The sequence below is a fragment of the Leucopleurus acutus genome (genome assembly GCF_964270905.1).
Source record: "Leucopleurus acutus genome assembly, chromosome: 9".
NCBI classification, from domain to species: Eukaryota; Metazoa; Chordata; class Mammalia; order Artiodactyla; family Delphinidae; genus Leucopleurus; species Leucopleurus acutus.
In genome coordinates this window covers 29,006,541-29,033,989 of record NC_139144.1, presented here as the reverse complement: position 1 = coordinate 29,033,989, position 27,449 = coordinate 29,006,541, and the positions used below count along the sequence as shown (strand labels likewise).

General features: G+C 37.2%; 1 protein-coding gene across 1 annotated transcript in view; it reads left to right on the top strand.

Moving 5' to 3' along the window:
- PCLO (piccolo presynaptic cytomatrix protein) overlaps positions 1–27,449 on the top strand; it is a gene marked incomplete at both ends in the record, with an annotated part of 365,934 nt that overhangs the window by 181,775 nt on the left and 156,710 nt on the right. The window contains 3 exons of the mRNA XM_082846518.1: positions 8,324–9,040; positions 18,852–23,934; positions 24,302–26,316. Of these exons, the coding sequence (XP_082702644.1) occupies positions 8,324–9,040; positions 18,852–23,934; positions 24,302–26,316 (7,815 nt within the window). The remainder of the gene's footprint in view (positions 1–8,323; positions 9,041–18,851; positions 23,935–24,301; positions 26,317–27,449) is intronic.

Sequence of the window (27,449 nt, the reverse complement as noted above, 5' to 3'; positions counted from 1 at the left end):
TTTTTATTGTATGTGTATGTCACAAATTATTTTTGATGACTGTTTTTAATATTTTACCATAACAGTTTTAAAAAGTAAAACCTTTCAAATGACTCATTTATGCATGTCACACTGACAGACTCAAAAGACAGTCACTATTTCTGTTGAATTCCAGTGAAGTGTACTTTCTTTGCCATGCAACTTAAAATCAGAAATAGTCTATCAGAATTACTTTGAACATACACCAACATTAATGATAAAAAGTCATCATATCTTGAATAATGACAGACTCAGCGTGACTGTATCACGTCGACTTTAATTAGAAAAGCAAAACTATTAGCAAGTATAGAATGTATATAACAGGGATTTATTTTAGGAATTTGTCCTTACACATCGGTGGGAGCAGGGAAGGTGCTGAAAGGCCTCTGGAGCTTGCAGTCCAAAGGGCTGGTAGAGGGAAGGACAATGAATTTAGAGTAGTTGAGAGCAAGGACAAGCTGGAAGCCATGGGGACAGACCAGAACATGTGTCTGTTTTCACTGCCTCCAGCCTAAAAGCTGATGAAGATGCTGAAGGAGAATTCAGAGGAAAGTAGAGCAGCTGCATGCCTGCCTGCTGCCCCAAGCCAAACAATAAGTAACAGTATGGATGAACTTCAACAGCACCTGGGGATCGTACCCAAACTTTCTGAGCATCCAAAGAGTAAGGTGGCTGCTGCTTCACTTCTGGCCTCCACATCTCACACAGAAGGTCTCTGGGGCTAAACTATAATGGGAAACGTTTAGGGAAGGGAATCCTAGGAAACATGGTTCAGCTTAGACAAGTTTACACCTTGCCGAATCAACACATTGATTCTTCCCGGTACAAAGAACCTCCAGTACTGCACCATGTTCTGCTGCGTTGTAGGAGGGCTTAACACCCAGCCAGTCTCCCCAGTCACCTTGCATTCATTCTCTATCATCCAGTTGTGCAAGCCCCTTTCCGATATATTTCAGGCTCCCTAGTCTGTGAGATTATTCTGTCTTTGAATATTATATTCACAATGATGCTTAAATTTAAAATTGGGATCGGTTTTTATTTATCCTGTAAAATGTTCGGTAAATTTTATTCAGCTGTAATGTGCTTTAAATAATCTGTCTTCCAAATGCATATAACTTTGTAATTTTAACATCTGTGATGAAGTGTATTAAAATCTTCAAAATAAATCTTATTTTAAAATTCAGTCACACATGGCCTGAAGTGCTGACTAGTGACTAAGACTAAAAAGGTATTTTTTCTTTGATGTAATTATTCACACATGCAAAATATATACCTCATGTAATAGGAGATAATAAAATACAAGTCTATAAAAGCAGAGGGATGAGAACTGATTATATAAAAACTTGAAGTTGATATTCATATAACATAAACAATACATTTTTAAACTGTTGCTTATTTTTTATGTTAAACTTATATAAATATCAGCCCAAAGTGTAGTACACTAGAACAGTTAATCACAAGTAGAAATGTCGTGAATCCACAGATGTCTTACCTTTGAGACTTCAATTTTTGCTTAGAGCCAGGTTAGCTAAAGTCAACATAATAAGTACATATGATTACCCTTAAGTTTAGTGCATCATTGGTTACCAGTGAGAAATCATCTGTGTCCTTGGAGTTGTCCTTTATACACACTGGTAGGCGATCAGTTATCATGGTGCTTCTGACTGAACCCAAATCAGGTAGATTACTTAGTCAGAACAGTTTTAGTGAGCTGTTCTCTGTTCCTGCTGCCCTCTATCCAGATAGAAAGAGAGAGAGCGGAAGGAAGGGAGAGAGGGTGGGAGGAAAGAAGGTAGAAAGGAAGGAAGGAAAGAAGACATTGTAGGGAAATTTACCCTATTTAGTTCTCATCCATGCAAATAAATATACATATTTACATAAATATAAATATTCATTTTCATGTATCTATATTTCCAAAAGAAAACTAAGCCCCTGATTTTCCTCAACAAGTTCTGTCAAAATTGTGTTAATGTAATTATTCAGAGATATTTTAATGAATGCTTGTGTGTATTTATATATTATTTATGTAATGGTATTTAAAACATCAGAGTTTACTTTTTTTTTATAAATTTTATTTATTTATTTATTTTTGGCTGCGTTGGGTCTTCATTGCTGCACGCAGGCTTTCTCTAGTTGCGACGAGTGGGAGCTACTCTTTGTTGCGGTGCGAGGGCCTCTCATTGCGGTGGCTTCTCTTGTTGCGGAGCGCGGGCTCCAGGCGCGCGGGCTTCAGTAGTTGTGGAACAACGGGCTCAGTAGTTGTGGCTCACGGGCTCTAGAGCGCAGACTCAGTAGTTGTGGCGCACGGGCTTAGTTGCTCCACGGCATGTGGGATTTTCCCGGACCAGGGCTCGAACCCGTGTACCCTGCATTGGCAAGTGGATTCTTAACCACTGCGTCACCAGGGAAGCCCCAGAGTTTACTTTCTTAGTTTAGGAAAATACTTATTAGTTGTGATGAGAAAGTGACTAGAAAAATGATCCTGGTTTTCTTCAAAGAAAACTGGGCGTAGAAAAATGTCAATCAGCAGTATGCAGTAATATTAATCCCTGGTGTAATATACATGATGGCATGTATATTTAGTTGGCATCTTGCTATTTATGGAAATGTTTATGTAGTTTTACATTATGCAGAAACACATGTTATATAGAAACTTACATCGAATGAGTGAAACAGACTTCATGTGATAGATAAGGGTTTGGAGGTCTTACAGAAATAAACATAAAAGAAGAGATGAATAGGGACATGACCAATGATCAATTTAGACCTAAGAATGATAACCCCAGTGCAGGTTCCTAAAAGTACGAATATTCTGTTAGGTTTCCTTATTGATATGTTACCCTTCACATTCACTAACTCCACTGGAAATTGATGTTTAAATTGCCTACTTGGTTTTTTCTTAGTTTTCATATCAATGTTAATGTTCTAATATATTCTAATAGAATTCTTACATCTACATATGAAGTAAATAAGGAAGAGCCTCAGTCAGTCAATTATGTATATTGGATATGAGTTATTCTTGTTTCAATGATGATAAAAGGAACAAAAATAATCCCATTCAGTTTTAGGAGGGACACAGTAATAGAAGTATCACAAACACATTACTGCATTCACTTGTAAAATGTAGTCTCATAAATGATCACAGATTTTTAATATCCTGATTGTGTAGTCTGAACAATTGTGTAATCTGAAAAAAAAAGTGTATCAACTGTGAACTCAATCCTTTTCCCTTTTACAAATGACGAAAGGACATAAATTTAGGAATTTAACAAGCAAAAAATCTGATTTTCAGAATGTCAAGTTGAAGAGTGTGTGGGCCTTAGAGAAATAGAACAACCCTAATGCCGAGACTATAGGGGGCATAGATACAAGTGCCAAGTTGCAGATAACATTGCTTCCCAATTTTTGAATGTGTCAGTAAGTAAAACAGTGACGTCTAAGCAGATTATTAGTGTAATTATTTCTTAGCTAAAAAAAAATAACATTCTGAATGATAAGTAAATAAACAGACAAAAATGTGTGTAAAATATTTATTGTTGACTCAAAAGCTTCATGGTAGACAGGAAACTCAATGGTATTATAGTACCAATCTCCTTGATTGCTTGGTTTTCCTTCACAGAATTTTAAGTAGGGGCCACCCAGTCTCTACTTAAATACTTCTGTTGATGGAAAGTATATGAGCTTCCAAATCAGTCCAGTTGGTCTTTTAATGAAAATTCATGTTAAGATACTATTAAGATTTCTCAGACACAAATAAATGCTCGTGTAGGTTTTGGGACCATCACTTCTCTACCATTTATAGTCTAATGGCAGATTTTAAACCTACTGCAGGTCTTATTATCATGCTTCAGAAAAGATTTTTAGAAAAATAAATAGACGGGCTTGAAGTTCTGAGATTTTCCGTAATGGTATTGTTGCTATAGTTACAGCTGAAATGTTATATAAAGAAAATTACTTATTGATCGAAAAATGCTGGGTAGCACAGCAGCATCCGTTTTGGGGGGTTTTTACTGCCTTCATTTCCTACTCTGCTCTTAAGATTAATGGATTTTTGGAGTGTTGTTTTGAAGCCCTGGTGATTTGATGTTAAAATAAATACATTATTAACATGTACTAGCTGGCAACTGGATATATTCTAATACGTTATGATCAACATGGAGTTATTTTTTATACACTTTATCAGAATTGTTCCTACTTGGAGATGAATTTTGATAGCCTGGATATTAACATTAAAGTACTAAAAAATGTGATTGGTCTCATAGTATAGACTCTTCCGAATTTATTTAAAACATTTAATAATAATATAGATGAAATGTAAACTTTTAATATGTTTATACCATTAGGAAATACTTACAGTATACTGAGAATAAAATATATTTTAAAAACACAGAAAAACAAATGGAAATGGCCTGAGAGCATCCATAATAATGACTAGTATGTTTTTAAAAAAGCCTCCATAAGATCTATGTTTTCTATTTTTCTATGTAATAAACTCAGTAATATAATAGAAATGCCTTCAGTTTATATATGTAATATACAGTACATTATATATAATATATATTCATTTTCTGATTGTCTCACTGTCTTTATAAGGAAATGCTTCAAAGATAAAACTGTAACTCACTTTATATTTAACCTTAAGGCAAAATATGAATAGTCATGTGTGTCACAACTGTAACTATTATAGAAAGAGTTTTCAGCTAGTAAAAGTCATATATGGCAGTGATATATTATGCATTGAATTTTAATAGAATTTAAGAAATCTTGCTTAATTCTCCAGATCGCTGCTGAACTAGGAACATTATGACTATTTAATAATGTTGTGTCTAATAGTATTGCGGCTATTGAGGAACTAAGAGTGGAGATACATTTCTTTGGACCCAGAAATATAATACTTCTTAAGTTAGGCTCCTGAACAGTGATACAAAAATCTTTGGGATTATTTTTGATAAAAAAGGCAAAAAAAATTGTGAACCACAGGTTTTTACATCATCTTATGTGGTTATAGGGTATTTTCCAAATTGTCTTTTGTGAAGAAAATTTTTCTAGTAATTGTGTCTATAATTAACGATGATGTGATAATGGTGATGGCCTATATTGTCCTGAATGAACTTTCTTGAAAATTCATTTTTACTTTCTCCACTTTGTCAAAATTTGATCAATTTTACTTTTCTCCTTCCTACTTTTGATTTTACCCTAGCCTCTGCCTTTTCCTGTCTTTTCTCTTAATAAAATTCAATTTTATATGTTTAAAGAAATACGAAATTTTGATGTTACTATAGTGTTTTTTCCCTTTCAGTCCTTTTTGATTTTATAATTTCCTCTACTTGCTGAATTTGTTGGTGGTCTAATTTTGGTTCTGGGGCTGCAGAAAGAAGAGACACACATATGAGACCACCAATTCAGTATTTCTAATTGATGAAAAAATACTCTTGTGTGCTTTATAATTTATCAAATTCCTTATGTTCTAAATGGATTCATCAGATAACCCTTTTAAATCCATTCCATCTTCCTTAATTTTTTCCCTGCATATTGTACTTATTTTTAACCCATGTCGTCTTTCTTCTACTCGAGTATGAGTTCCTGATCAAATAAGCCTTGCACGTATAATTTCCCAAGAGTATATGTAATCCATAGCTATAAATAGACTAGAGATATACAGAATAGATGCATAAGTGAATGCTGTTATAATTATTTGACATGATAGTAACATCAGTTTCCAAATTAATTTTGGTGACAAAGTGTAAAGTCAAAAAAAAATTAAGCTTGGCCTTATAATCTTCTTCAAAACACAAATCAGTCATGTAACCAAGTGACCACGTGTAGCAACATCATGTTAAAAATAATTGCAGGATGGTACTAACTAAAGAGAATAGGTTTAGGGAATTCCCTGGCGGTCCAGTGGTTAGGACTCCTCGCTTTCACTGACAGGGCCCTGGGTTCCATCTCTCGTTGGGGAACTAAGATCCCACAAGCTGCAGGGCGCGGCCAAAAAAAAAAGATACTACATTTAACTGAATCAGGATGCAAATTTAAGCAAAACACGAATTTGAACTAGCCAATGAGGCTCTCAACGTAAGGTCCTTTTTCTCTTAGACTGACGCTATTGCCTTCTGTTTGCTTTTAGTAGTGAGTGGGTTATCACTGCTTGTAGGTTTATCAAACATTATTTTAAATCAGGAAAATGGAGCATTTTATGTGACATAGTAGATTAAATAGAGTATACTTTTTATCCTCTTACCTAAATTTTCAAATGTATGAAAATAATGAGTATACTACCTTGAAATAATCACTACATTTATTTTCTCAACACATTTTCCTTTTAACAAGAGCTGTGTACCATTGTGGCATCATATGCTATAAGTAGCAAGAGGTGACACCTTTTAAGTATAATTTGTCCCTAAAACTCAGATAAAGTAATCACATTTTTATAATTGACAAGAATTTCCAGTGGGATGAAACCTTTATTTCTGGTATATTAAAAACTTCCTAACTTATTTACATTCAGACCTGCCCTGACAGGAATGCATAGCACACATCTGCATTTGGTTTTTAGAGTCCATGTGACAAAACAGCACAATGACACAGCTATTTGTGTCTGTTTTTGTTTTTTAAAATGTCAGTCTCTGAATGAAAATATCCTAAGATGTGGCCCCACCAAGTAATGTTTTTTAAAACCACAGGACAGGTTAAGATTGATTTTCTGTAGGTATTATGGAAGTACCTCCTCTAGGGACTATTCAGCACAAGGGCTGGAGCTTTTAGAATTTGACATGGGGATCAAATCAGTTTCTTTCCCAAGACTCTGTATAAAGTTACTATATAGAGAAGTCACAGTTCACTTTTTTGCTGCTTAGACATGAAATCAAGAACAGAATTGGTATTGGATGATCATAACACAAAAAGCAAATGAACCCGTAATACATACTAATGTTTTATAGACAACATTTTACTGAAATTAAATAACTGACTTGGGTCTTTACTCTTTTAGATCACCAAGTAAGAATTATAACAGCTTACAGATTGCAAAACAGTCATTAGTATTAAGCAACATTTTTTATGTCTTTAAAGAAATGGAAAGCTGAAGTAAGAAATGAATCTCAGATGTCCAATAATATTCTAGAACAATAAATGATTTTTGTCTCTAAATAATTAAAGTTGTGGTACTGGAAAGAATGATCCAATATGAAAAGCAGTTTGAAATTGAACTTCTCAGAAGACAATACAACATACGAACACGATATTATTTGCATGACTCTCCACCCATGCTCTTTAGAGAATAGGTACTCATTAAATGGTAACAATTAGAAGCTACATGTATAGTCTTTATTTCTTACATTTTAATAGGTATGATGTAAGAAAAAGGACAACATACAACAATAAGGGGGGAATTCTGCAATATTATTGGTCTAACAATCTCTCTCCCATGTGATTATTTATATGTATTATGAGAGGGTTGTTCTCAATCTTTAGTTTGCAAAAAAATTAACCAACAGGTTATTAAAAAGGCAGATCCTCCTTCTCCTATCCCAGGATTCTGATAAACTTGTTTTGGTGTAGTTCCTAGAATTTGCATGTCTAGGGACAACCGCAGGTGATTTGGTGCAGGTGGCCCATAGATTACACTTAGAGGTATAAGGAAGTGTTTTAATTAGCAATTGAGAAAACTTTGGGGAAAAAGAATATCAGACAATTTTAACCTGTGAATGCTTCTTGACACAATTGCATGAGAAATGTGACTTATTAAGAATGACATTATTTTTTAATCTTAAATTAGATGGAGAATTATGCACAAGTGATTCTTGAAAACTCTACGTGTGCCTTGTAAAAGTTCTGCTCTGGTGGATAGAACTACATTTGATCCAAGTCAAGAGACAGGAGATTATAGGCTAAGTCCTAAAAAAAACTTATGATTAATTGGCTGTTAAAATTACTATGAAATTTAATAGTTTTTGAATGGAAACACAATTTTGAAGGCACGAGGCTTAAAAATAGTTGTATTTGGAACAAATTCAGATTTTTTTTTAACCAAAAAATTGATATTCCCCTGGGTCTATCTTTGATACATTTTTTTTTTTATGGTGAGGTGAGTTAATTGCTGATCTCTAAGGACTCCTGTTTTTAGATTTCAAATAGTCTTTTTGCAGTCTTCTTTAAGTCACCGTTTCATTGATCCAGAAAACAATGACCCACCTTCTCCATATACAAAAAAGCAGCTAGAAATTGCCAAGTGCTAACCTTGGTAAATGCACCAGAACAGATGTATATAATATAGTTAACCTTTTAATTTCTGTTTTATCTGCAGATTCAGGAATGGCTTTGTTTAAATTGCCAGACCCAGAGAGCAATATCAGGACAGCTTGGAGACATGGGCAAAATGCCACCTACACAGACAGGACCAAAAGCCTCTCCTATGCCTGTCCCTACAGAACAACCATCTCAGAAAATAGCAATGCCTGCCCAAGTAAAAGTGAAAAAGAGGGAACAAGAGGAAAAAACAGAAGGTGAAAAAATCATTCCAGAAGAAGTGAAAGAAACACCTTCAGTTGAAAAAATTCCCCCTAAGGGAACCACAGATCAAATCCAGGAGGAGAGTAAACTAGAGAAAGACAAAACTTCAGCCCCTCAAGAAAAGAAGCCAACCCCTGACGACAAAAAGCCACTGGTAGAAGAAAAAAAGCCGCCTCTTGAAGAAACAAAGCCAACCCTTAAAGACAAAAGGCCAGCTCTTGAAGACAAAAAGTTACCCCCAGGAGCAAAAACATCAGCTCTAGAGGAGGAACAGAAATATGACTTACTTAAAACTCAAGTACAGATTGCTGAAGAAAAACCTGAAGGCAGAGTGGCTCCAGAGGCAGTGCAAGAAAAGAAACAACCACTGACCAAGATGGAAGATTTACCATCTGGTGCACCTCAGAGTTTGTCTAAGAAAGATGATGGAATGACTCAAAAAATAAAAGAACAGCCACAGGCAACACGCTCGGCAAAGCCTGATCAGATGGAACCTAGGAAGGAAAAAACAGTAAGTTATGTTTTTTTCCTAACTTTGCAGATTTACCCCTATAATTTACTAATGTCCACCTAAGTACACTGAGTGCTTAATGGTAATTTTGTAAGTGAAAGCCTTCAATTAATAGTGTTTTCAGAAAAATGTAACAGTTGTTTGCTAAAATGATGAACTTTGGCTTTCTGACAGCTTAATCTAATTTAAATAAAGCATAGATATAACATTTATTAGCTTTTACGCTGATCAAATAATTTATAAAAATCTATGGAGTGATAAAGAAGGGTTTCATATAATTTTATTTTATTTTATTTTAATATTTATTTATTTGGTTGTGCTGAGTGTTAGTTGTGGCAGGCAGGCTCCTCAGTTGCGGCAGGTGGGCTCCTTAGTTGTGTTATGTGAACTCTTAGTTGCAGCATGCGTGTGGGATCTGTTCCCTGACCAGGGATCGAAACCGGGCCCCCTGCATTGGGACCGTGGAGTTCTATCCACTGCACCACCAGGGAAGCCCTCTTAAAATTTTAAATGATTGCTTTTTCCTTCCACTATGAACATAAAATCAGTATTCTCCTTTAACATAAAATAATGTTTGTCTTGGAATTTCTGTTTACTTAGCCACTTGGTTAAGCAAGACTCAAGTTTCTTCTCGCTTGAAAGCTTTTTAAGGTGTGGTCAACCATAAAATGATTAAATAATTGTGATTTTAAAAAAAGAAGTATGGCTAAAATTCAGGAGAAACTTTTTTTTTAAGTTTATTTTAGTATTTAGTGTGAAATCAGTTTAATATATTTTGTTCAGTTTTATTCAGTGTGTTTAATATTGAAGGGTTATTTATAATCCAAGCATCATCTGGAATATATATTATTCTTTATATATTTTCTTTTTCTTTAGTGGAAACTTTTAAGGGTACCTCATCTTAACCTATATTTGCACGGGCAATAATACCATTTCTAGAGGAACTCTGAACTCTTTTTAGAGCTTCAAGAAATCTTATATCAGGCTGAATAATTTTAATTCACAGATGGCAGCAATGACTTGCAGGAAAACGAAATGATTCATTGGTATTAAAACTTAATATTAGAATTCTAATTAGAACTTTTAGTCCATCCCAACCCTGGTTCAGTTGTTGTATTGTTTACAGTTTTAACACATGGTTACTAGACTGTCTCTGGTATATAAGACCTCACTCATTAAATAAATCCTGATCTTCCTTTGTTATATGAGTTTATCCAACTCAGAGAAAGCAGATGCCTATGTATTCTCCATTCTAATGGCTGGATCTAGCTACCCCGCCACCACCACCTGCTGCTTCTCCCAGTTAACCACCTTGCAGAACTTGATGCTTTTTACCATTTCTCTCTTTGTGAAGCTTCATGACTCTTCCCTTTTTGTTCTATTCTTGTCTTTCTGATCACCCCTTATGAGTTCTACTTTGATTATCTCTATTACTTTCTCTTTTCCGATCAGTTCTTCTTTGAACTCTGTCTTCTTTCCTCTTAGGGGAGCCACATGAACATTTCCTAACTCTCCTTGTGCACCTTCTGCCCCTCTTGAGTGTTAGACCTACATTTTCAAATACTGAGTAGATCATTCCACTTCAGAAACTCACTGTAAACTGGAACTCAGTGTGTTCAAATCATATCCAACTCTCTATAGAAGCAGTTTCTGCTTAGCTCCTATTCCTAAGGACAGTATCCTAACGGCCTTCGTGGCCTTTTACCAACGATTTGAGTAATCTAATTACTAGTCACTAGGCCTTCTCTTTTTCCCTTCTCCAGTATATAGTTATCAGATAATTATTTTCCAGAGTTCAGATAATTTAACTCTATCACTCAGATATTTCTAATGACCCTCTGTTGTTTGTTAAATATAATCTAAACAAGAAGTATCCAAATATTTTGTTAATGTACTTTATTTTATTTTACAAATGTGTCATTTTTAATAATTTCCTTTTACCACTACTTTTTCTTTTAACGAGTTCAATATGTGTATATATATTTATTTCTAAATTAAATCTATGCACTAACATATTATTTGCAATATAAACATTCACAGAAATGTGTAAGTCAGTGAAATAAGCTAAAATCACCATTTTTATTATATTTATTTAAATATATACATTTGGTCACAGTAAAATATGATTAATAATAGCATTTTAGAGAGAGCTTTGATTGACTGTGCTTCAGTGTTTGAAAATCTTGCTCTAAAATTTTATGATAGAGTTCTTTGAAATTCAGCTTAAGTTTATTTTGATATTTTGACTTTTAGTTTTAATGACGCTCCATAACAAAAAAGCTAATCCACAGGATATACCAGAAATGAGAGAAGGGTATCAAAGGTTGTACTTGCCAAATCTTGCTACCTGTTTTCTAAGTTTGGAATTGAAAACTGTTTTTTTTAACTTGTGGAAATTCCAGAAATAAATGTTAATCTAACGTGATACCAATCATTTCCTCTTGCTAACTATCAGAAAATGTGGTGTTTTAAAATATGTTTTTTAACAAATGACTTTAAAACCCACTGCAGTTCTTCATCTGCAATGTTTATAAAAAGATTAAAGTATTCTGTTTAAAGTTTGTCTGAAAAGGCAGACATGACAACTTTTTTAAATGATATGTCATTTTATGTAGCATAATTACATGATGATTTCCAATTATCCATCTTCATTACCAGCTTACTTGTAACAGATGCAGTAAATGGATTTCACATGCACTGCTATCTATGTAACTTTACCTTTTTAAAAAACTAATTCCAATTAAAAGAGCCACTCCTCAGAATTTAATATACAGTTTTTTCATTTAAATATATATATATATACCTTTTTAAACAAATCACTGAATATTGAGCCACCAAATGGTGGCTCACAGTAGTAATCCTTTAAGTATTTTATTATTGAAACAGAACTAGTGAATATTATAAACTGAGCATGTTAGAAATATCTGCATGTTGATTTTATTATTACCAAACCTTTTGCTACTTACTTTGTTCTAATGATTTTCCCCCGAACCTTCCACAGTTCTTTCTTTCTTTCCAGCAATATTGGCTGACAAAGAAATGTAGTTTAATTTCTCACCATATTGTTTCCATGGCAGAAAAATCAAGTTTCCCCAAATGTTATGTGACTTTTTTGTCTTTTACTATTAAATAAGACAGCTCCAAAGATGATTTTAAGTGTTTATTTCAATTCATTGAAAATGTGTGAAGTACTGGAATATTTATTTGCCAAAAATTCTAGAAGTTTGTGATAGTGTCTCAGGATGACTTGCTATAAGTAGCCTAAGCACATTATGTGTTTAGTCAAGGTTTGTTATTAGCAATAACATATGTAAGACAGATATCAAATGGTTTTCCTGGTAATGTCAAACTTTTTTGGCCAGTTTTGTGTCAGTTTTCTTTATTAATGTGTTTGTGTATGTCTTGCATTATTACTATTAACTTTGACACATGATTTTTTGGCAAGAATATTTTGTCTACCACTTACCTATTATAGGAACGTTGGTTTGGTTGGTTATATCTGTTTTAAAGAGGGGGAAACTAAATTTGTTGTGCCCAAGATCACATGGCTGGGAAGCAGCAAAGCTAAGATTATAGTCAAATCACCAAACCAGCCAAACCTTCAATATAAAGGTGAGCAATAAAGTGACTGCCCTTGCTATAAATTTTTACAGTGTAATTCCCAGTTTTCTCCCAGGAGTCTTCATAGAACATCTGACCAACTGACATAAGAAGTAAAAGAATACTGATGTCAATCTATTTATTAAATATTAGTAAAATGTAATTTCTATTTGGGTTTAAAAATACAAAAAAATCCGAATACTTTCTAAAAATTTACATTTTGCCCACCCGCCCAGGATTCTGTACCCCACGACCGAGACTTCTGTCTAAATAGCTAGCTTGGCTTTCTCAGCCCTCTGGACTATGGTTCCACTGTAACTTTCAAGCAACTTAGTATTCCCCATGAGTGAGAGGTAGAAAACCAGCCGCATATGCCTTTGTACGATTCCCGAAGGTGGCTTTATGCTTTCTGCCCTCTGGATCTGCAGTCAGTTCTTGTCTGTGCACTGGCACTGCATCCTATCAGAAAAACCCCGCCTGGACATCTGGGCCACTCTTCTCCCTGGTGGCAGTCATTTCTACTGCTGAACACCCTACGCTGATTAGTTTTAGATTACTTTTTGTTTGAAATCAAAATAATATTCAATTTATCTCTTACTGTGTTCTGGGCATTGTGTTGGTTATGTTATCATTTAATCCACACAACTTGTTGTTGAGGTAAATATTATATCTGTTTTAAAGAGGGGGAAACTAAATTTGTTGTGCCCAAGATCACATGGCTGGGAAGCAGCAAAGCTAAGATTATAGTCCTGTTCTGCCTATAAAGGCTGGGCTCCTAAACACTGCACAGAATGCTTCTTCCCTGTGACATCTTTAGGATGCTGCCTTTTTATTATTTTAAGTATTCATCTCCCTTAGCAGCTTCCAGTTTGTGTGATTTTTTTTACGTTGTTTATATATTTATATTATTTTATTTATTTGTCATTTGCGTCATTCATATGGTTATAGTATACTGTTTATGTTTCTTTATTGCTGCATCATTTTGTCTCTCCACTCATTCCTGTCTTTCAAAGTGTGTTAGTTGAATGGAATTAAAATTTATCCTGAAATATAATAAATATTTTGAAATGTACATTCTCCTTTTTTAGTTTAATATTTTAAAATTGTACGTCACTACAGAATTCTCTTTCTACCTATACACTTAAACAGAATACTGCTTGTCTACATTTCATATATTCATTGAAACGTTATAGCTCTCTTGATAAAAAAAAAATTTGAACACCCTTTAGCATAAAGTTCTATTTATGGTTAAAATGACCCAGGGTTAGTATTCAAGTTATATATAGCCATGGTATCTAAAGGCAGCATAATTGTATAGGATGGAAAATGATGAGGTTTTCTGAAGTGAAAAGGATTCCCATGTATGTGGGACTATCCAGTTTTTATCTCCAGACCCAGTGAATTTATGGATTTAATCTTGTTTACAGTGCTTGGAACACTCAGACTAGCAATCCATTTGGACCCAAACATTGTATAAATGATTAAAGATTATTCATCTGTTGTTTTACTTTGGCCCATTAATATAAATGACTTGGGAGACATTAGGCAAAAACTTAATATTGCCTCCTTTCTTTGTACAGTCTTATATTTAACCAAGAATTCAGTTCATAACCCCAATGCTAGTTTTTAAAAACCTTCCGTTTTTCTTCAACACGGAAGGCTAAAAGTTTCAAAATCTGTGAAAGGGGCAGAACTAAGCTTGGCAGTACACAAGTGTCTTGGTACTAGAGAAGGCCTCAAGATATGACACCATGGGAAGGTTTCAAGCGGGTCTCAATTCATCACTGCCTCTCTCTGACTGGTCTTCAGGTCAATAAATGGCATTGGAGTATTGGAAAGAAAAGAATTCTGTGCTTTCTGCTTTTGGTTAGTAAGTAAAAAATATGGATCTTGGTTTCTGAAAATTTTGAAGATTTGTTTCATATACACAGACTAGAAAGGCTCAAGTACCATAATTCTGTACATAGAGAAGACTTCAATATATACAAAAAAATAAAAGTCAGTGTAATAGAGTTGAATGCTAAATGTACTCAGGAAAATACAAGGAAAATGTGTTCATCAGGGAAAATGTGTTCCTGAAAAATAACATTGCTTTTTTTTCTTTTTTAAAGTGTTTAAATTATGGATCTTCCCACTCACTGCCTCAATCTAAGACGACAAACAAAATTCTCATGCAAGGGGTCTAGGCCTGTAATTTTATTCTTATGTAATAATTGTGGAGGTCATTCTAGGTTGTATTTGGACTACATGTAAAATATTAAATGGATAATTAATTCCAACTCCTTTCTATTCAAATGAAGAAAATAATGCATAAATGAGAAAATTCAGTGATATTTAAACACATATGTATATATGTGTTATATATGTAATCTACGCATGTACTTTAAGAAGAATCATTTGAATCTATTTTATTAAATCTTAATATGTTACTAAATAGCTTAATATTTTTCTCAGAAATAAGCATACAACTACACATTTTTTTCAATTTAACATCTTTATTGGAGTATAATTGTTTTACAATGTTGTGTTAGTTTCTGCTGTATAACAAAGTGAATCAGCTCTATGTATACACATATCCCCATATCTCTTCCCTCTTGCATCTCCCTCCCTCCCACCCTCCCTATCCCACCCCTCTAGGTGGTCACAAAGCACCGAGCTGATCTCCCTGTGCTATGCGGCTGCTTCCCACTAGCTATCTATTTCACATTTGGTAGTGTATATATGTCCATGCCACTCTCACTTCGTCCCAGCTTACCCTTCCCCCTCCCCGTGTCCTCAAGTCTATTCTCTACCTCTATGTGTTTACTCCTGTCCTGCCCCTTTTTATTTTTTTTTATTCTTAGATTCCATGTGTATGCAACTGCACATTTTTGAGGCAACTGAGAGAAAACTGCCAATCTTTTAGTCCTAGGGAGTTAGAAATTTGGAAGAATATAAGCCTCCCTCACATGGATCCTTTGAATATAGTCATCTAGGTTACAGTACTTCAGACATCCATTTGAAGTTTGAATAGAGAAAACCAGACCCAATTTACATGCTATGTTTTACATTCTTCTCAGTGCCAGCTACTCTTTCTTATTTGATCAAATTATTCCCTCGTTAAGGAATGTTATTCAATAAAGCAAGGGTTTGTGATGTTAAATCTATGAGAGACCAGTTAACCTGCATGGGAACAAATTGCACTAGAACTTTCACCCAGATATCTCACAAATGAGAGTGGAGAGCTGCAGAAAGGGTGAATGGATGGACACATAAGCACCTCAGTATGCTGATCTCTGTATATGAAGAAAAGCTTTTTTTAAAAAATTTTAGCAGCAGCAGGTGAAAAGAGGAATGTGTAGGTATCTTAAAGAGGTAAAAGGGCTAGTTGGTATATGATCTGATAGTTAACAAGCTAACAGTAATGAAGTAGAAGGTCACTCACCTCTGTCAGGGGAATTTTTACCCATGGTAGTTAGTATGAGAAAAATTGACATTTTGAAGTTTTTCAATATCTCATGGTACAATAAGTACATGACCAGTTGTTCCTTCTAAACAGTCAGCCAGATGCCCTTTGGTCACCTAACTTGATTTCCTTATTAACCACTCCAAACACTTTATCTTAGACCCACAAACCTGTAGGGCAACATCTTTGCAGACTTTTGCCTCCTTATAATATGGAGAGGAAGTCATTTAGGTGAAAAATCATCACAGCATCATCATAGGTAAATGATGATTGAATCCCGTGAGGAGGAGAGGAAAGAGACCAGGAAGAAAGTGGCAAGAGGGAGAAGTGGGTAGAACATAGCACTGAGAAAAGCAGGAAAGCATGAACACATCCAGAAGGGCACATAAGGGGGATTGTAGGGTAGGGATTTTGATGTTTATGCGTCTGAGTCTTCTGTCTAGTGTACCTTAATTTTCTTTGTTACGTTATGTATGTCTGATCCTAATCTTATTTTTGTAAAATGTCAGTAGAACCTTCAGAGTTCATTGTATACAATTATAATTTATTCTTTATTATACTCAGTGAATTGTTATATGTAACCGCAGTTGCATTTCCTCCTTATATGTATAATTTTATTACATTGTTATGTTTTATAATATGTGCAGACTCAAAATAAAGAACACAAATGACACCATCAAAATTTGATTATGAAAGATCGTTTTCTTGACCTTTTTTCCACAAGAAGTTTAGGTACCCCACCCTTGTGGTTACGGTATTTACTGTGATTTAGTGAAGGGTGGGAAGGCAGACAAGGAAAGGCATAGAAAGCATACTGGACTCAAAATATTGTGCTGGTATTGTGTGGGATGTGAGGAGGTGGAAATATCCCTCCACTGTGACCATCCAGAAATATTTTATGAGAACACTGCTTTACCTGTTTTTTTTTTTTCTTGTGTCTAGTAGCTCTTAAGAGAAACAAACCAATTAGTTGCATGCTTGTCGACCCAACTACTATAGTCTCACAACAGCAGATAAGTAATCCTTTTCTGGAAAGACATCTGAAATGGTCTAGGAAAGTTAATTCTTAGTAAACCAGAGAGTATTCATTGCTTTTGCATGACAGTTGTAAAGAATGCATCCGACTATCTTTCTGAATTGCCATGTTGTAAATTCAGCAAAAAGCATTTTACCATATAATGTGCATTTTACCCTATATGCTCGAGATACATCCTTAGCCATACATAATAAAGACAGATATTGAGATGGAAATGAATGTAAAATGAGTATCAACCCAACAACTTTTATATTTGAGAACGAGGGGAAGGAGGAAGAGAAAAAGAATGAAAGAAAAAGGTAGGGAAGGAACAAGGCAGGAAAGAAGGAAGAAAGAGGTGTTTGCATGGTATTTGTTTTTTTGTGCAACCTGACATCTGTTCATTCGAGCTGTGGATAGGTAGGAGAAACCCATGGCCATACACCCACTGAAAATATCAAGATTGTTAGTTCAAGATACATAGTTAGTAGAATCCAGGTGGCCTCATAGGCCAGGGTCAGACAGAGCATGTCCTCCTGCAACTCTTCCTCTGACCTCTTCATTCCATAGGGCTGTGGGGTTATTTTGACACTCTCTTTAAAACATGGAAACTAACTGTAAAACATGGAAACTAACTGGATCACTTGGGTTTCATTTTGCCCATAGGTATTTTTAATTTGGGTTTATGCAAAAAGGTCTCTGTTTCATACTTCCGCTTAAGGCCTCTCTGATTCTTAAAGCAAACTGCTGGCATGGCCTCATTACAGCCCAAAGAAAGCAGCTGTTTAAGACTGATGTGTCTCTGAAGTGTCCCAGCTCCCTGGAAAGCCCCTGTTCACATTCACAAGTTAGTTATTGTGCTGGTTGAAGGGAGCTGACTTTGAAATAGTGTGAAGGTAAAATTCCAAGTATTTTAAAATCCGAAGACATTTATAAGAAATTTATTAAATTTCTTTGGGCTGCTGAAGATAAATGTGATTTAACAACTCTAGAAAAATACTAACTGGATATTTCTCTTTTTCTAAAACCTTGAGTCAGACCAATTATGTCATAGCTTCTTCAAAGTTTACGCTTTCTAAACATTCATTTCAAGTGATACAGAATAATAATATTAACAGTCATACCAAGTAAAATATAGTGTTTTACATCTTTCAAAGTGTACTTAAAAGGCAATGCCTTGTTTGAATCTCTCTCTCAAAAAAAAAAAAAAAAAAGTCCTTTGCGGTAGGTGAGATGAGTATCATACTGTGGCCATGTTACCTACTTATTTCTGTTAAGTAAATTTTTCAATATCCCATGCTACTTGGAGGCAAGTACAGTGCCCATCCTCTGATTCTTTGTTTGCCTGTCCTCATAATCCAAAAGTATTAATTATGTTAATGGAAACTTAGTAAAATTTTTCTTCAACCATTTGAACTCTTTCCCAAAGTAAATGTACCGAGAAAGATAATCATGTTTTTGAAGAAAAATGGTATTGAGATGTAAAAGGATACAACATTGATGAAATAAAATCAATTGTGATTGAGAAAAGACATTTAATTAAACTTACGTAAAATGAAAACTAACCTTTATATGTATCAACCACTTTTATTTTTTGTGCTCAAAGATTTTTTTTAAAAAAATACTGTTATATAGTTGAAAAAATTCCTATAATTATTCCTCAGTTTGTAATAGTTATTTGAGAGTAATGGAGAGGCCATGTTATTAGTTTAACCATGTTAAGTTTTCCTGTATCTTTTCCTTCCTGCTAGGAAAAGGAAGATGACAAATCAGACACTTCAAGTATTCAGCAGCCAAAAAGCCCACAAGGTCTGAGTGACACAGGATATTCTTCTGACGGAATATCAAGTTCGCTTGGTGAAATTCCAAGTCTTATTCCCAGTGACGAAAAGGATTTGCTCAAGGGACTCAAAAAGGACTCTTTTTCACAAGAAAGCAGCCCATCCAGCCCCTCGGATTTGGCTAAGTTAGAAAGTATGGTCCTATCCATTTTGGAAGCTCAGGCAAGTACACTTGAAGAAAAGTCAGAAAAGAAAACAGAACCCCACGAGGTTTCTTCTGAGCAGCCTAAGGACCAACAGAAAACTCAGAGTTTAGCCGAAACACTGGAATCTACAGTTTCAGAGGAGCTTAAAGAGAGTCAAGAAGAAAAAGACACTGTTAAGAAAGAGAGCCAACAAGGCATCCCTTCCAGAAAGGACCATGAAGAAAAGTCTGAATTTGTTGATGAGTTGCCTACAAGAAGACAGCCTTATGATTCAATTGAAGACAGTAGTGAAAGTGAAAACTCACCTGTTCCACAAAGAAAACGGAGAACTAGTGTTGGTTCGTCAAGCAGCGATGAATATAAACATGAAGATAGTCAAGGATCGGGTGAAGAGGAAGACTTCATTCGAAAGCAAATCATAGAAATGAGTGCTGATGAAGATGCTTCAGGTTCTGAAGATGATGAGTTCATTAGGAACCAGCTCAAAGAGATTAGTAGTAGTACTGAAAGCCAGAAGAAGGAAGAAACCAAAGGGAAGGGAAAAGGAACAGCAGGGAAACACAGGCGACTGACGCGAAAAAGTAGTGCAAGCTTTGATGATGATGCAGGGAGACGCCATTCATGGCATGATGAAGACGATGAGACCTTTGATGAAAGTCCTGAACTTAAATACAGAGAAACTAAAAGTCAGGAGAGTGAAGAACTTGTAGTTGCCGGAGGAGGAGGGCTACGTCGATTCAAAACGATTGAACTCAATAGCACGATCGCAGATAAATACTCTGCAGAGTCATCACAGAAAAAAACAGCTTTGTACTTTGATGAAGAGCCAGAATTAGAAATGGAAAGCTTGACAGACTCTCCGGAAGATCGGTCAAGGGGGGAAGGATCTTCTAGTCTTCATGCTTCCAGCTTCACTCCTGGCACATCCCCTACATCAGTTTCGTCACTTGATGAGGACAGCGACAGTAGCCCAAGTCACAAAAAAGGAGAGAGCAAACAGCAACGCAAAGCTCGACACAGATCGCATGGCCCTCTTTTACCTACGATTGAAGATTCTTCAGAGGAAGAAGAATTGAGAGAGGAAGAAGAATTATTGAAGGAGCAAGAAAAGCAACGGGAATTAGAACAGCAGCAAAGAAAGACTTCTAGTAAGAAATCAAAGAAAGACAAAGATGAACTTCGAGCTCAGAGAAGGAGGGAAAGACCAAAGACACCACCCAGTAATCTCTCTCCCATCGAAGATGCGTCTCCAACAGAAGAATTACGTCAAGCTGCAGAAATGGAGGAGCTCCATCGATCTTCTTGTTCTGAATATTCACCTAGCATAGAGTCAGACCCAGAAGGCTTTGAAATAAGCCCAGAAAAGATAATCGAAGTACAAAAAGTTTATAAATTGCCCACAGCTGTGTCTTTATACTCACCGACAGATGAGCAATCTATTATGCAGAAAGAAGGTAGCCAAAAGGCATTAAAAAGCGCCGAGGAGATGTATGAAGAAATGATGCATAAAAGCCAGAAATATAAAGCTTTTCCAGCTGCAAGTGAACGAGACGAAATGTTTGAAAAAGAGCCTTTGTACGGTGGGATGTTAATAGAGGATTATATTTATGAATCTTTAGTAGAGGACACATATAATGGTTCTGTTGATGGCAGTCTGCTCACGAGGCAAGAAGAAGAAAATGGATTTTTACAGCAGAGAGGGAGAGAGCAAAAAATAAGACTTCCAGAACAGATTTATGAAGATCCCATGCAGAAAATTACAGACCTTCAGAAAGAGTTTTATGAGCTAGAAAGCTTACATGCTGTTTTGCCTCAAGAAGACATTGTTTCAAGCTCTTTTATCATCCCAGAAAGCCATGAGATTGTGGATCTGGGTAGTATGGTAACTTCTACCAGTGAAGAAAAGCAGTTATTAGATGCTGATGCTGCCTACGAAGAACTGATAAAAAGGCAACAGATGCAATTAACACCTGGATCCAGCCCAACCAAGCCCCCCATCAGGGATGATATGACAGAATCTACTGTGGACTTTGACAGGGTGCCTGATGCATCTTTGACATCAAGTGTTCTCTCAGGCGTATCTCTTACAGATTCGACCAGCAGTGCCACACTCTCCATCCCAGATGTTAAAATAACCCAACATTTTTCAACAGAAGAAATTGAGGATGAATATGTGACTGATTATACAAAAGAAATTCAAGAGATAATTGCTCATGAGTCACTGATTTTGACCTACTCTGAGCCTTCAGAAAGTGCTACGTCTGCCCCACCCTCTGACACACCCTCTCTCACATCATCTGTTTCTTCAGTTTGTACCACAGATAGCTCCTCGCCCATTAGTACCCTGGATAGCATACGCACAGCTTATACTGAGCCCGTGGACATTGTAACTAAATTTGAAGATTCTGAGGAAATTTCTTCATCAACATATTTCCCAGGCAGCATTATAGACTATCCAGAAGACATATCTTTAGATCGGCCGAGCATAACAGATGGTAGAACTAGTGCTGGTCACATTGTGATTTCCTTATCTGATAGGGAACCTTCTCTCATAGAATCTATAGGAACTAAACTTGAGGGGTTAATTGCTGACACTATTTCCACTGACTTATCTGTATCTGAAAAAGACCCAGTGAAGAAAGCCAAGAAGGAAACAGGGGATGGAATTATTCTGGAAGTTTTGGAAGCTTACAGAGATACAAGGAAGGAGTCGGAGGCCGAACTAACAAAAATTAGCCTCTCTGAAACTGTGTTTGATCAGACACCTTCTTCTCTAACAGCCCTTCCAGTGAAGGAGCAGGTTTCAACTACATGCTTTTTATCTGAAGACGTTTTTGGTCCAGCAAAGCCTGCATCTCAGGTGCCATCTGGCACTCCTTCTATTTCCTGTCTTCCAACTAAAGCTCGTCCATTCCTTCGAAGTTCTTCTTTGGATGCCTCAGCCCAACCTCCTCCCCCACCCCCTCCTCCTCCACCCCCTCCTCCCCCTCCACCCCCTCCTCCCCCCCCACCTCTTCCTCCACCAACCTCACCTAAACCAACTATTCATCCTAAAAAAAAGGTAACGGTTCCAGCTCCAGTTACTGCAACTACTGCAGCTACACCTCTAGTAGATTCTGTTGCTACAGTAGAGACCACAGCTGCTCCAGGAAGTAATGGGTTACCTATAACAAAAATATGTACCACTGTACCTCCTCCTGTCCCCCCTAAGCCATCTTCAGTTCCATCTGGACTTGTATTTACACATAGACCTGAGCCAAGCAAACCTCCAGTTGCCCCTAAACCAGCAGTTCCTGAACCTCCAGTCACTACCGCAAAACCAACAGATACGCAGCCCAAACCAACAGGTCTACCTATAACTTCAAATATGACATTAAATTTAGTGACTTCAGCAGATTATAAATTGCCTTCCCCTACCTCTCCGCTTTCCCCTCACTCTAACAAGTCCTCGCCAAGATTTTCCAAGTCCCTCATGGAAACTTATGTGGTTATCACATTGCCATCTGAACCTGGGACTCCAACAGATTCTTCAGGGAGTCAAGTTATTACCAGCTGGCCCTTGGGATCACCCAGCAAAGATCTGATTTCCATTGAGCCAGTATTTTCTGTAGTTCCTCCTATGAAAGCTACAGAAATTTCAAGTTCTTCACAACAGAGCCTGTATATCTCAGGAGCTTTGGAGACATTTTCTGCTATCCCTGTCACAACACTATCTTCATTTCAAGAACCCCCAACTTCAGTTACACAGTTTCTCCCAGCTGAAGTTTCCAAGGCTGAGTTTTCAACAGCCAAAAGTACAATCGCTAGTACTGGTCTCAGCAGCGTCTCTATATCCATTCCTCCAGAGCCTCTTGCTCTAGATCACCTCCATTTAGAGAAGCAACAGTATAAAGAAAATGTCAAGTTGCAACTTGTTGGTGATGCTATTGATCTGCGTACAGTACCCAAAGTAGAAGTTAAAGTAACTGAAAAATGTATGGATCTTTCTGCTTCCATGATGGATGTGAAGAGGCAGACCACAATAAGTGAAATGTATGGGAGACAAATTAGTGCTGTCCAGCCCTCTATTATAAATCTCAGTGCAGCTTCATCAGGAGTGACTCCAACAACATCCCTGGTCACTGAGACAGTGACTGTTGTCACATGCACAGCTACTGCAAGTTACACCACAGGCACAGAAAGCCTAGTGAGTCTAGAACATGCAACAGCAATGCCACTCCAGCTCACTACATCAAAGCATGTAGAGCCCCCATGCAGGGTACCAAGTGGCCAGGCCTTTCCTACAGTTAGGGAGGAAGCACCAATAAACTTATCTTTAAGCACCTCTGTACACCCAGTGACATCAGCTCTTACGAAACCCATCACTGCACTTCCTGGTGGTGTCACAAATGGATGGACTGATAGCACCACATCACAGGGCATCACTGATGGGGAAGTAGTGGATCTCAGTACCTCCAAGTCTCATAGAACTGTTGTAACAATGGATGAAGCTACTTCAAATGTGGTGACCAAAATAATAGAAGATGATGAAAAACCTGTTGATCTGACCGCAGGAAGAAGAGCTGTGTGCTGTGATATGGTTTATAAGCTACCTTTTGGAAGGAGCTGCACGGCACAGCAGCCTGCAACAACTCTTCCTGAGGATCGTTTTGGTTATAGGGATGATCACTATCAATATGATCGAGCAGGGCCATATGGTTATAGAGGGATTGGGGGAATGAAACCTTCCATGTCTGACACTAATTTAGCAGAAGCTGGACATTTTTTCTATAAAAGTAAGAATGCTTTTGATTATTCTGGAGGAACTGATGCAGCAGTAGATCTAACTTCAGGGAGAATTACTACAGGTCAGTATGATGTAGCAACAGACCTTTCCGTGAAATACCATTATGCTGTTCCTCATCTCATTTCAGGATGACAGTGTGGTCCCTTTCCCAATTTTGTTACTTTTCATCTTTCTTTGGATATTTTGGCACCATATTTTGGAGTACATGTGCGCTTTTGTTTCTTCATTTTTTTTTTAATCTGTTCCACGCAAAGTCGCCTGCATGTGCCTGCATGTTCAACATTGCTTTTATTCCGCACCTAGGTAGGTTAGCCTGTGGATTTGCATGCAGTCCCGTTCATTATGTTCTTCAAGACTGAGTGGGCTTTCCAACCCCAAAAGCATCATTCGTTCTGGGAACTGCACTATAACTCTACCCTGTGTTTCAGGTGAGGTAATGGATTATTCAAGCAAGACTACAGGTCCATATCCAGAAACACGACAAGTCATTTCAGGAGTTGGGATTAGTACCCCACAGTATTCCACAGCAAGAATGACTCCACCTCCAGGACCTCAGTATGGTGTGGGGAGTGTTTTGAGGTCATCTAATGGTGTTGTCTATTCTTCAGTAGCAACTCCAATTCCTTCCACATTTGCTATCACCACACAACCTGGCTCCATTTTCAGCAAAACCATGAGGGATTTGTCTGGTGTGCACACAACTGACGCTGTGACTTCACTATCCGCCCTGCACCAGAGCCAGCCAATGCCTAGATCATATTTCTTGACAACAGGGGCATCTGAAACAGACATTGCAGTGACTGGTGTTGATATCAATGCCAGTTTGCAAACTATCACTATGGAAACTCTGACAGCTGAGACGATGGACTCGGTTCCCACTTTAACCACAGCGTCTGAAGTCTTTTCTGAAGTGGTGGGAGAGGAAAGTGCGCTTCTAATCGTCCCCGAAGAAGGTAAGCAACAACAGCAACTGGACTTGGAGCGCGAGCTCTTGGAACTGGAGAAAATTAAGCAGCAGCGTTTTGCTGAGGAGTTAGAGTGGGAACGGCAGGAAATTCAAAGGTTCCGAGAACAGGAAAAGCTCATGGTTCAAAAAAAGCTGGAGGAGCTGCAGTCAATGAAGCAGCACCTCCTGTATCAGCAAGAAGAGGAGCGGCAAGCCCAGTTCATCATGAGACAGGAGACGTTAGCGCAGCAACAGTTGCAGCTGGAGCAGATCCAGCAGCTGCAGCAACAGCTTCACCAGCAGCTCGAGGAGCAAAAGATCCGCCAGATCTACCAGTATAACTATGACCCTTCTGGAACTGTTTCTCCACAAACCACTACAGAGCAGGCCATTCTGGAAGGTCAGTATGCTGCCCCAGAAGGTGGTCAATTTTGGGCGACCGAAGATACAACCACCACAGCCTCTGCCGTGGTGGCGATTGAAATACCACAAAGCCAAGGATGGTACACAGTTCAGTCAGACGGGGTTACTCAGTACATTGCCCCACCTGGCATCCTGAGTACTGTTTCAGAAATACCTCTGACAGACGTGGTTGTAAAAGAGGAGAAGCAGCCCAAAAAGAGAAGTTCTGGAGCTAAAGTCCGTGGCCACTATGATGAGATGGGCGAAAATCTGGCAGATGATCCCCGCTGCTTTAAAAAGATAGTGGACAGTGGGGTACAAACTGACGATGAAGAGTCAGCGGATCGGAGTTACGTGAGTAGGAGAAGGAGAACTAAAAAGAGTGTCGATACAAGCGTCCAAACGGATGATGAAGATCAGGATGAATGGGATATGCCTACTAGATCAAGGAGAAAAGCTCGCGTAGGGAAATACGGTGACAGCACTACAGAGGCAGACAAGGCCAAACTCCTTTCCAAAGTCTCCAGTATAGCAGTTCAAACAGTAGCTGAGATATCTGTGCAAACTGAACCAGTCGGAACCATAAGAACGCCTTCGATACGGGCACGCGTGGATGCCAAGGTAGAAATAATTAAACACATTTCAGCACCAGAAAAGACTTACAAAGGGGGCAGTTTAGGATGTCAAACAGAAGCAGATTCAGACACACAGAGTCCTCAATATCTGGGTACCACATCTCCACCCAAAGACAAGAAACGCCCAACACCTTTAGAGATCGGTTATTCATCTCACCTTCGGGCAGATTCCACATTACAGCTGGCTCCTTCCCCACCCAAATCTCCAAAAGTCCTTTATTCACCCATCTCACCACTTTCACCAGGCAAAGCCTTAGAATCAGCCTTTGTACCTTATGAGAAACCCCTCCCTGATGATATAAGTCCACAGAAAGTACTGCACCCCGATATGGCTAAAGTTCCCCCAGCAAGTCCTAAGACAGCCAAGATGATGCAACGCTCCATGTCTGACCCCAAGCCTCTGAGTCCAACAGCAGACGAAAGTTCCAGGGCTCCTTTTCAGTATACCGAGGGCTACACGGTAAGAGTGCTTCTTTTCAGTTAGAAGACAATGGCTGAGTTGATATTCACTGTGTGTTTGCAGACTTTAGGAGGCAGTAAAGGCTCCTGGTGCCTAATTCTAAATTTCAGTGAGGACTATTTCATGAGAAATTTGGGGGAAAAGATAGAAAAGTATACATCCATGTAGAAATACCAAAAAAAAGACCATATTATGTGAGACAAAAATGGGAGAGAAGGTTATTATGATGTAATGAGATTGAAATTTTGTTCTAATCTTGAAATCTCCCAGGTGTCAATTATAGACTGATTTTGGTGAGTACAGTTAATATTCATATTCCAGTATGATGGAATAAGCATTGAAGATAAATAGATAAGGCAAAGGATGACCAAACATTTAATCCCATGGATACTGGGATTCTTTAGTGGGAAGATCTGTGGAGATCATTTAATCAGTCTGTTCTTCCTTCCTCCGGAATGTTAACCTTTGTTGCTCCAGAGAGGGCATTTCTAGAGCAGAAAGTGTAAAATAATCTTCATAGTTCATCCATGCTTATTTTGTTTCTGGAAACTTTCTTCATCTACCTCAGATAAGCCTTAGTCCTAGTTCTTACAGAGGAAAAATTAATTTTTAATGTTCCTTTGAATAATAGAGTTTAATTATTTAAAAATATGCTTCAAAGGGAAAAGAACATATATAGGTATGTGGACACATTTGTGAAGATCTCTATGGCTGAAAAGAAGAAATGTTAGTAATCAGTTATAAAAGAAGGTGTATCCTACTTAAAGAAAACCTAATATATAATTCTTCAGAAGGTTATTGATAAATCTGATAGTTCTATTTAAAACTAGATTTATGTTCAAATTAAGAGTTCCCCTCATGCACTGGTTTCTGAAGTCTAGATCTTCAAACCCCGAAGCATCTAAATAGGTTTTTCTGAGATATCACTCTGTTGCCAGCAACCCATATACATTAAACATTGGCTGTGGGCTGAAAAATATGTCACTATATGTAAGTCAATTTTTAGGTATATAGGCATATTGATAGACATATTAATAAATTAAAAATTCTTACAAGTTTTCTAGTTTCGTAGGGGCATTTTGTTATTATGGACTTTCTCAAACAGTGTGTAATTGTCTTTATGTGGGGGACAG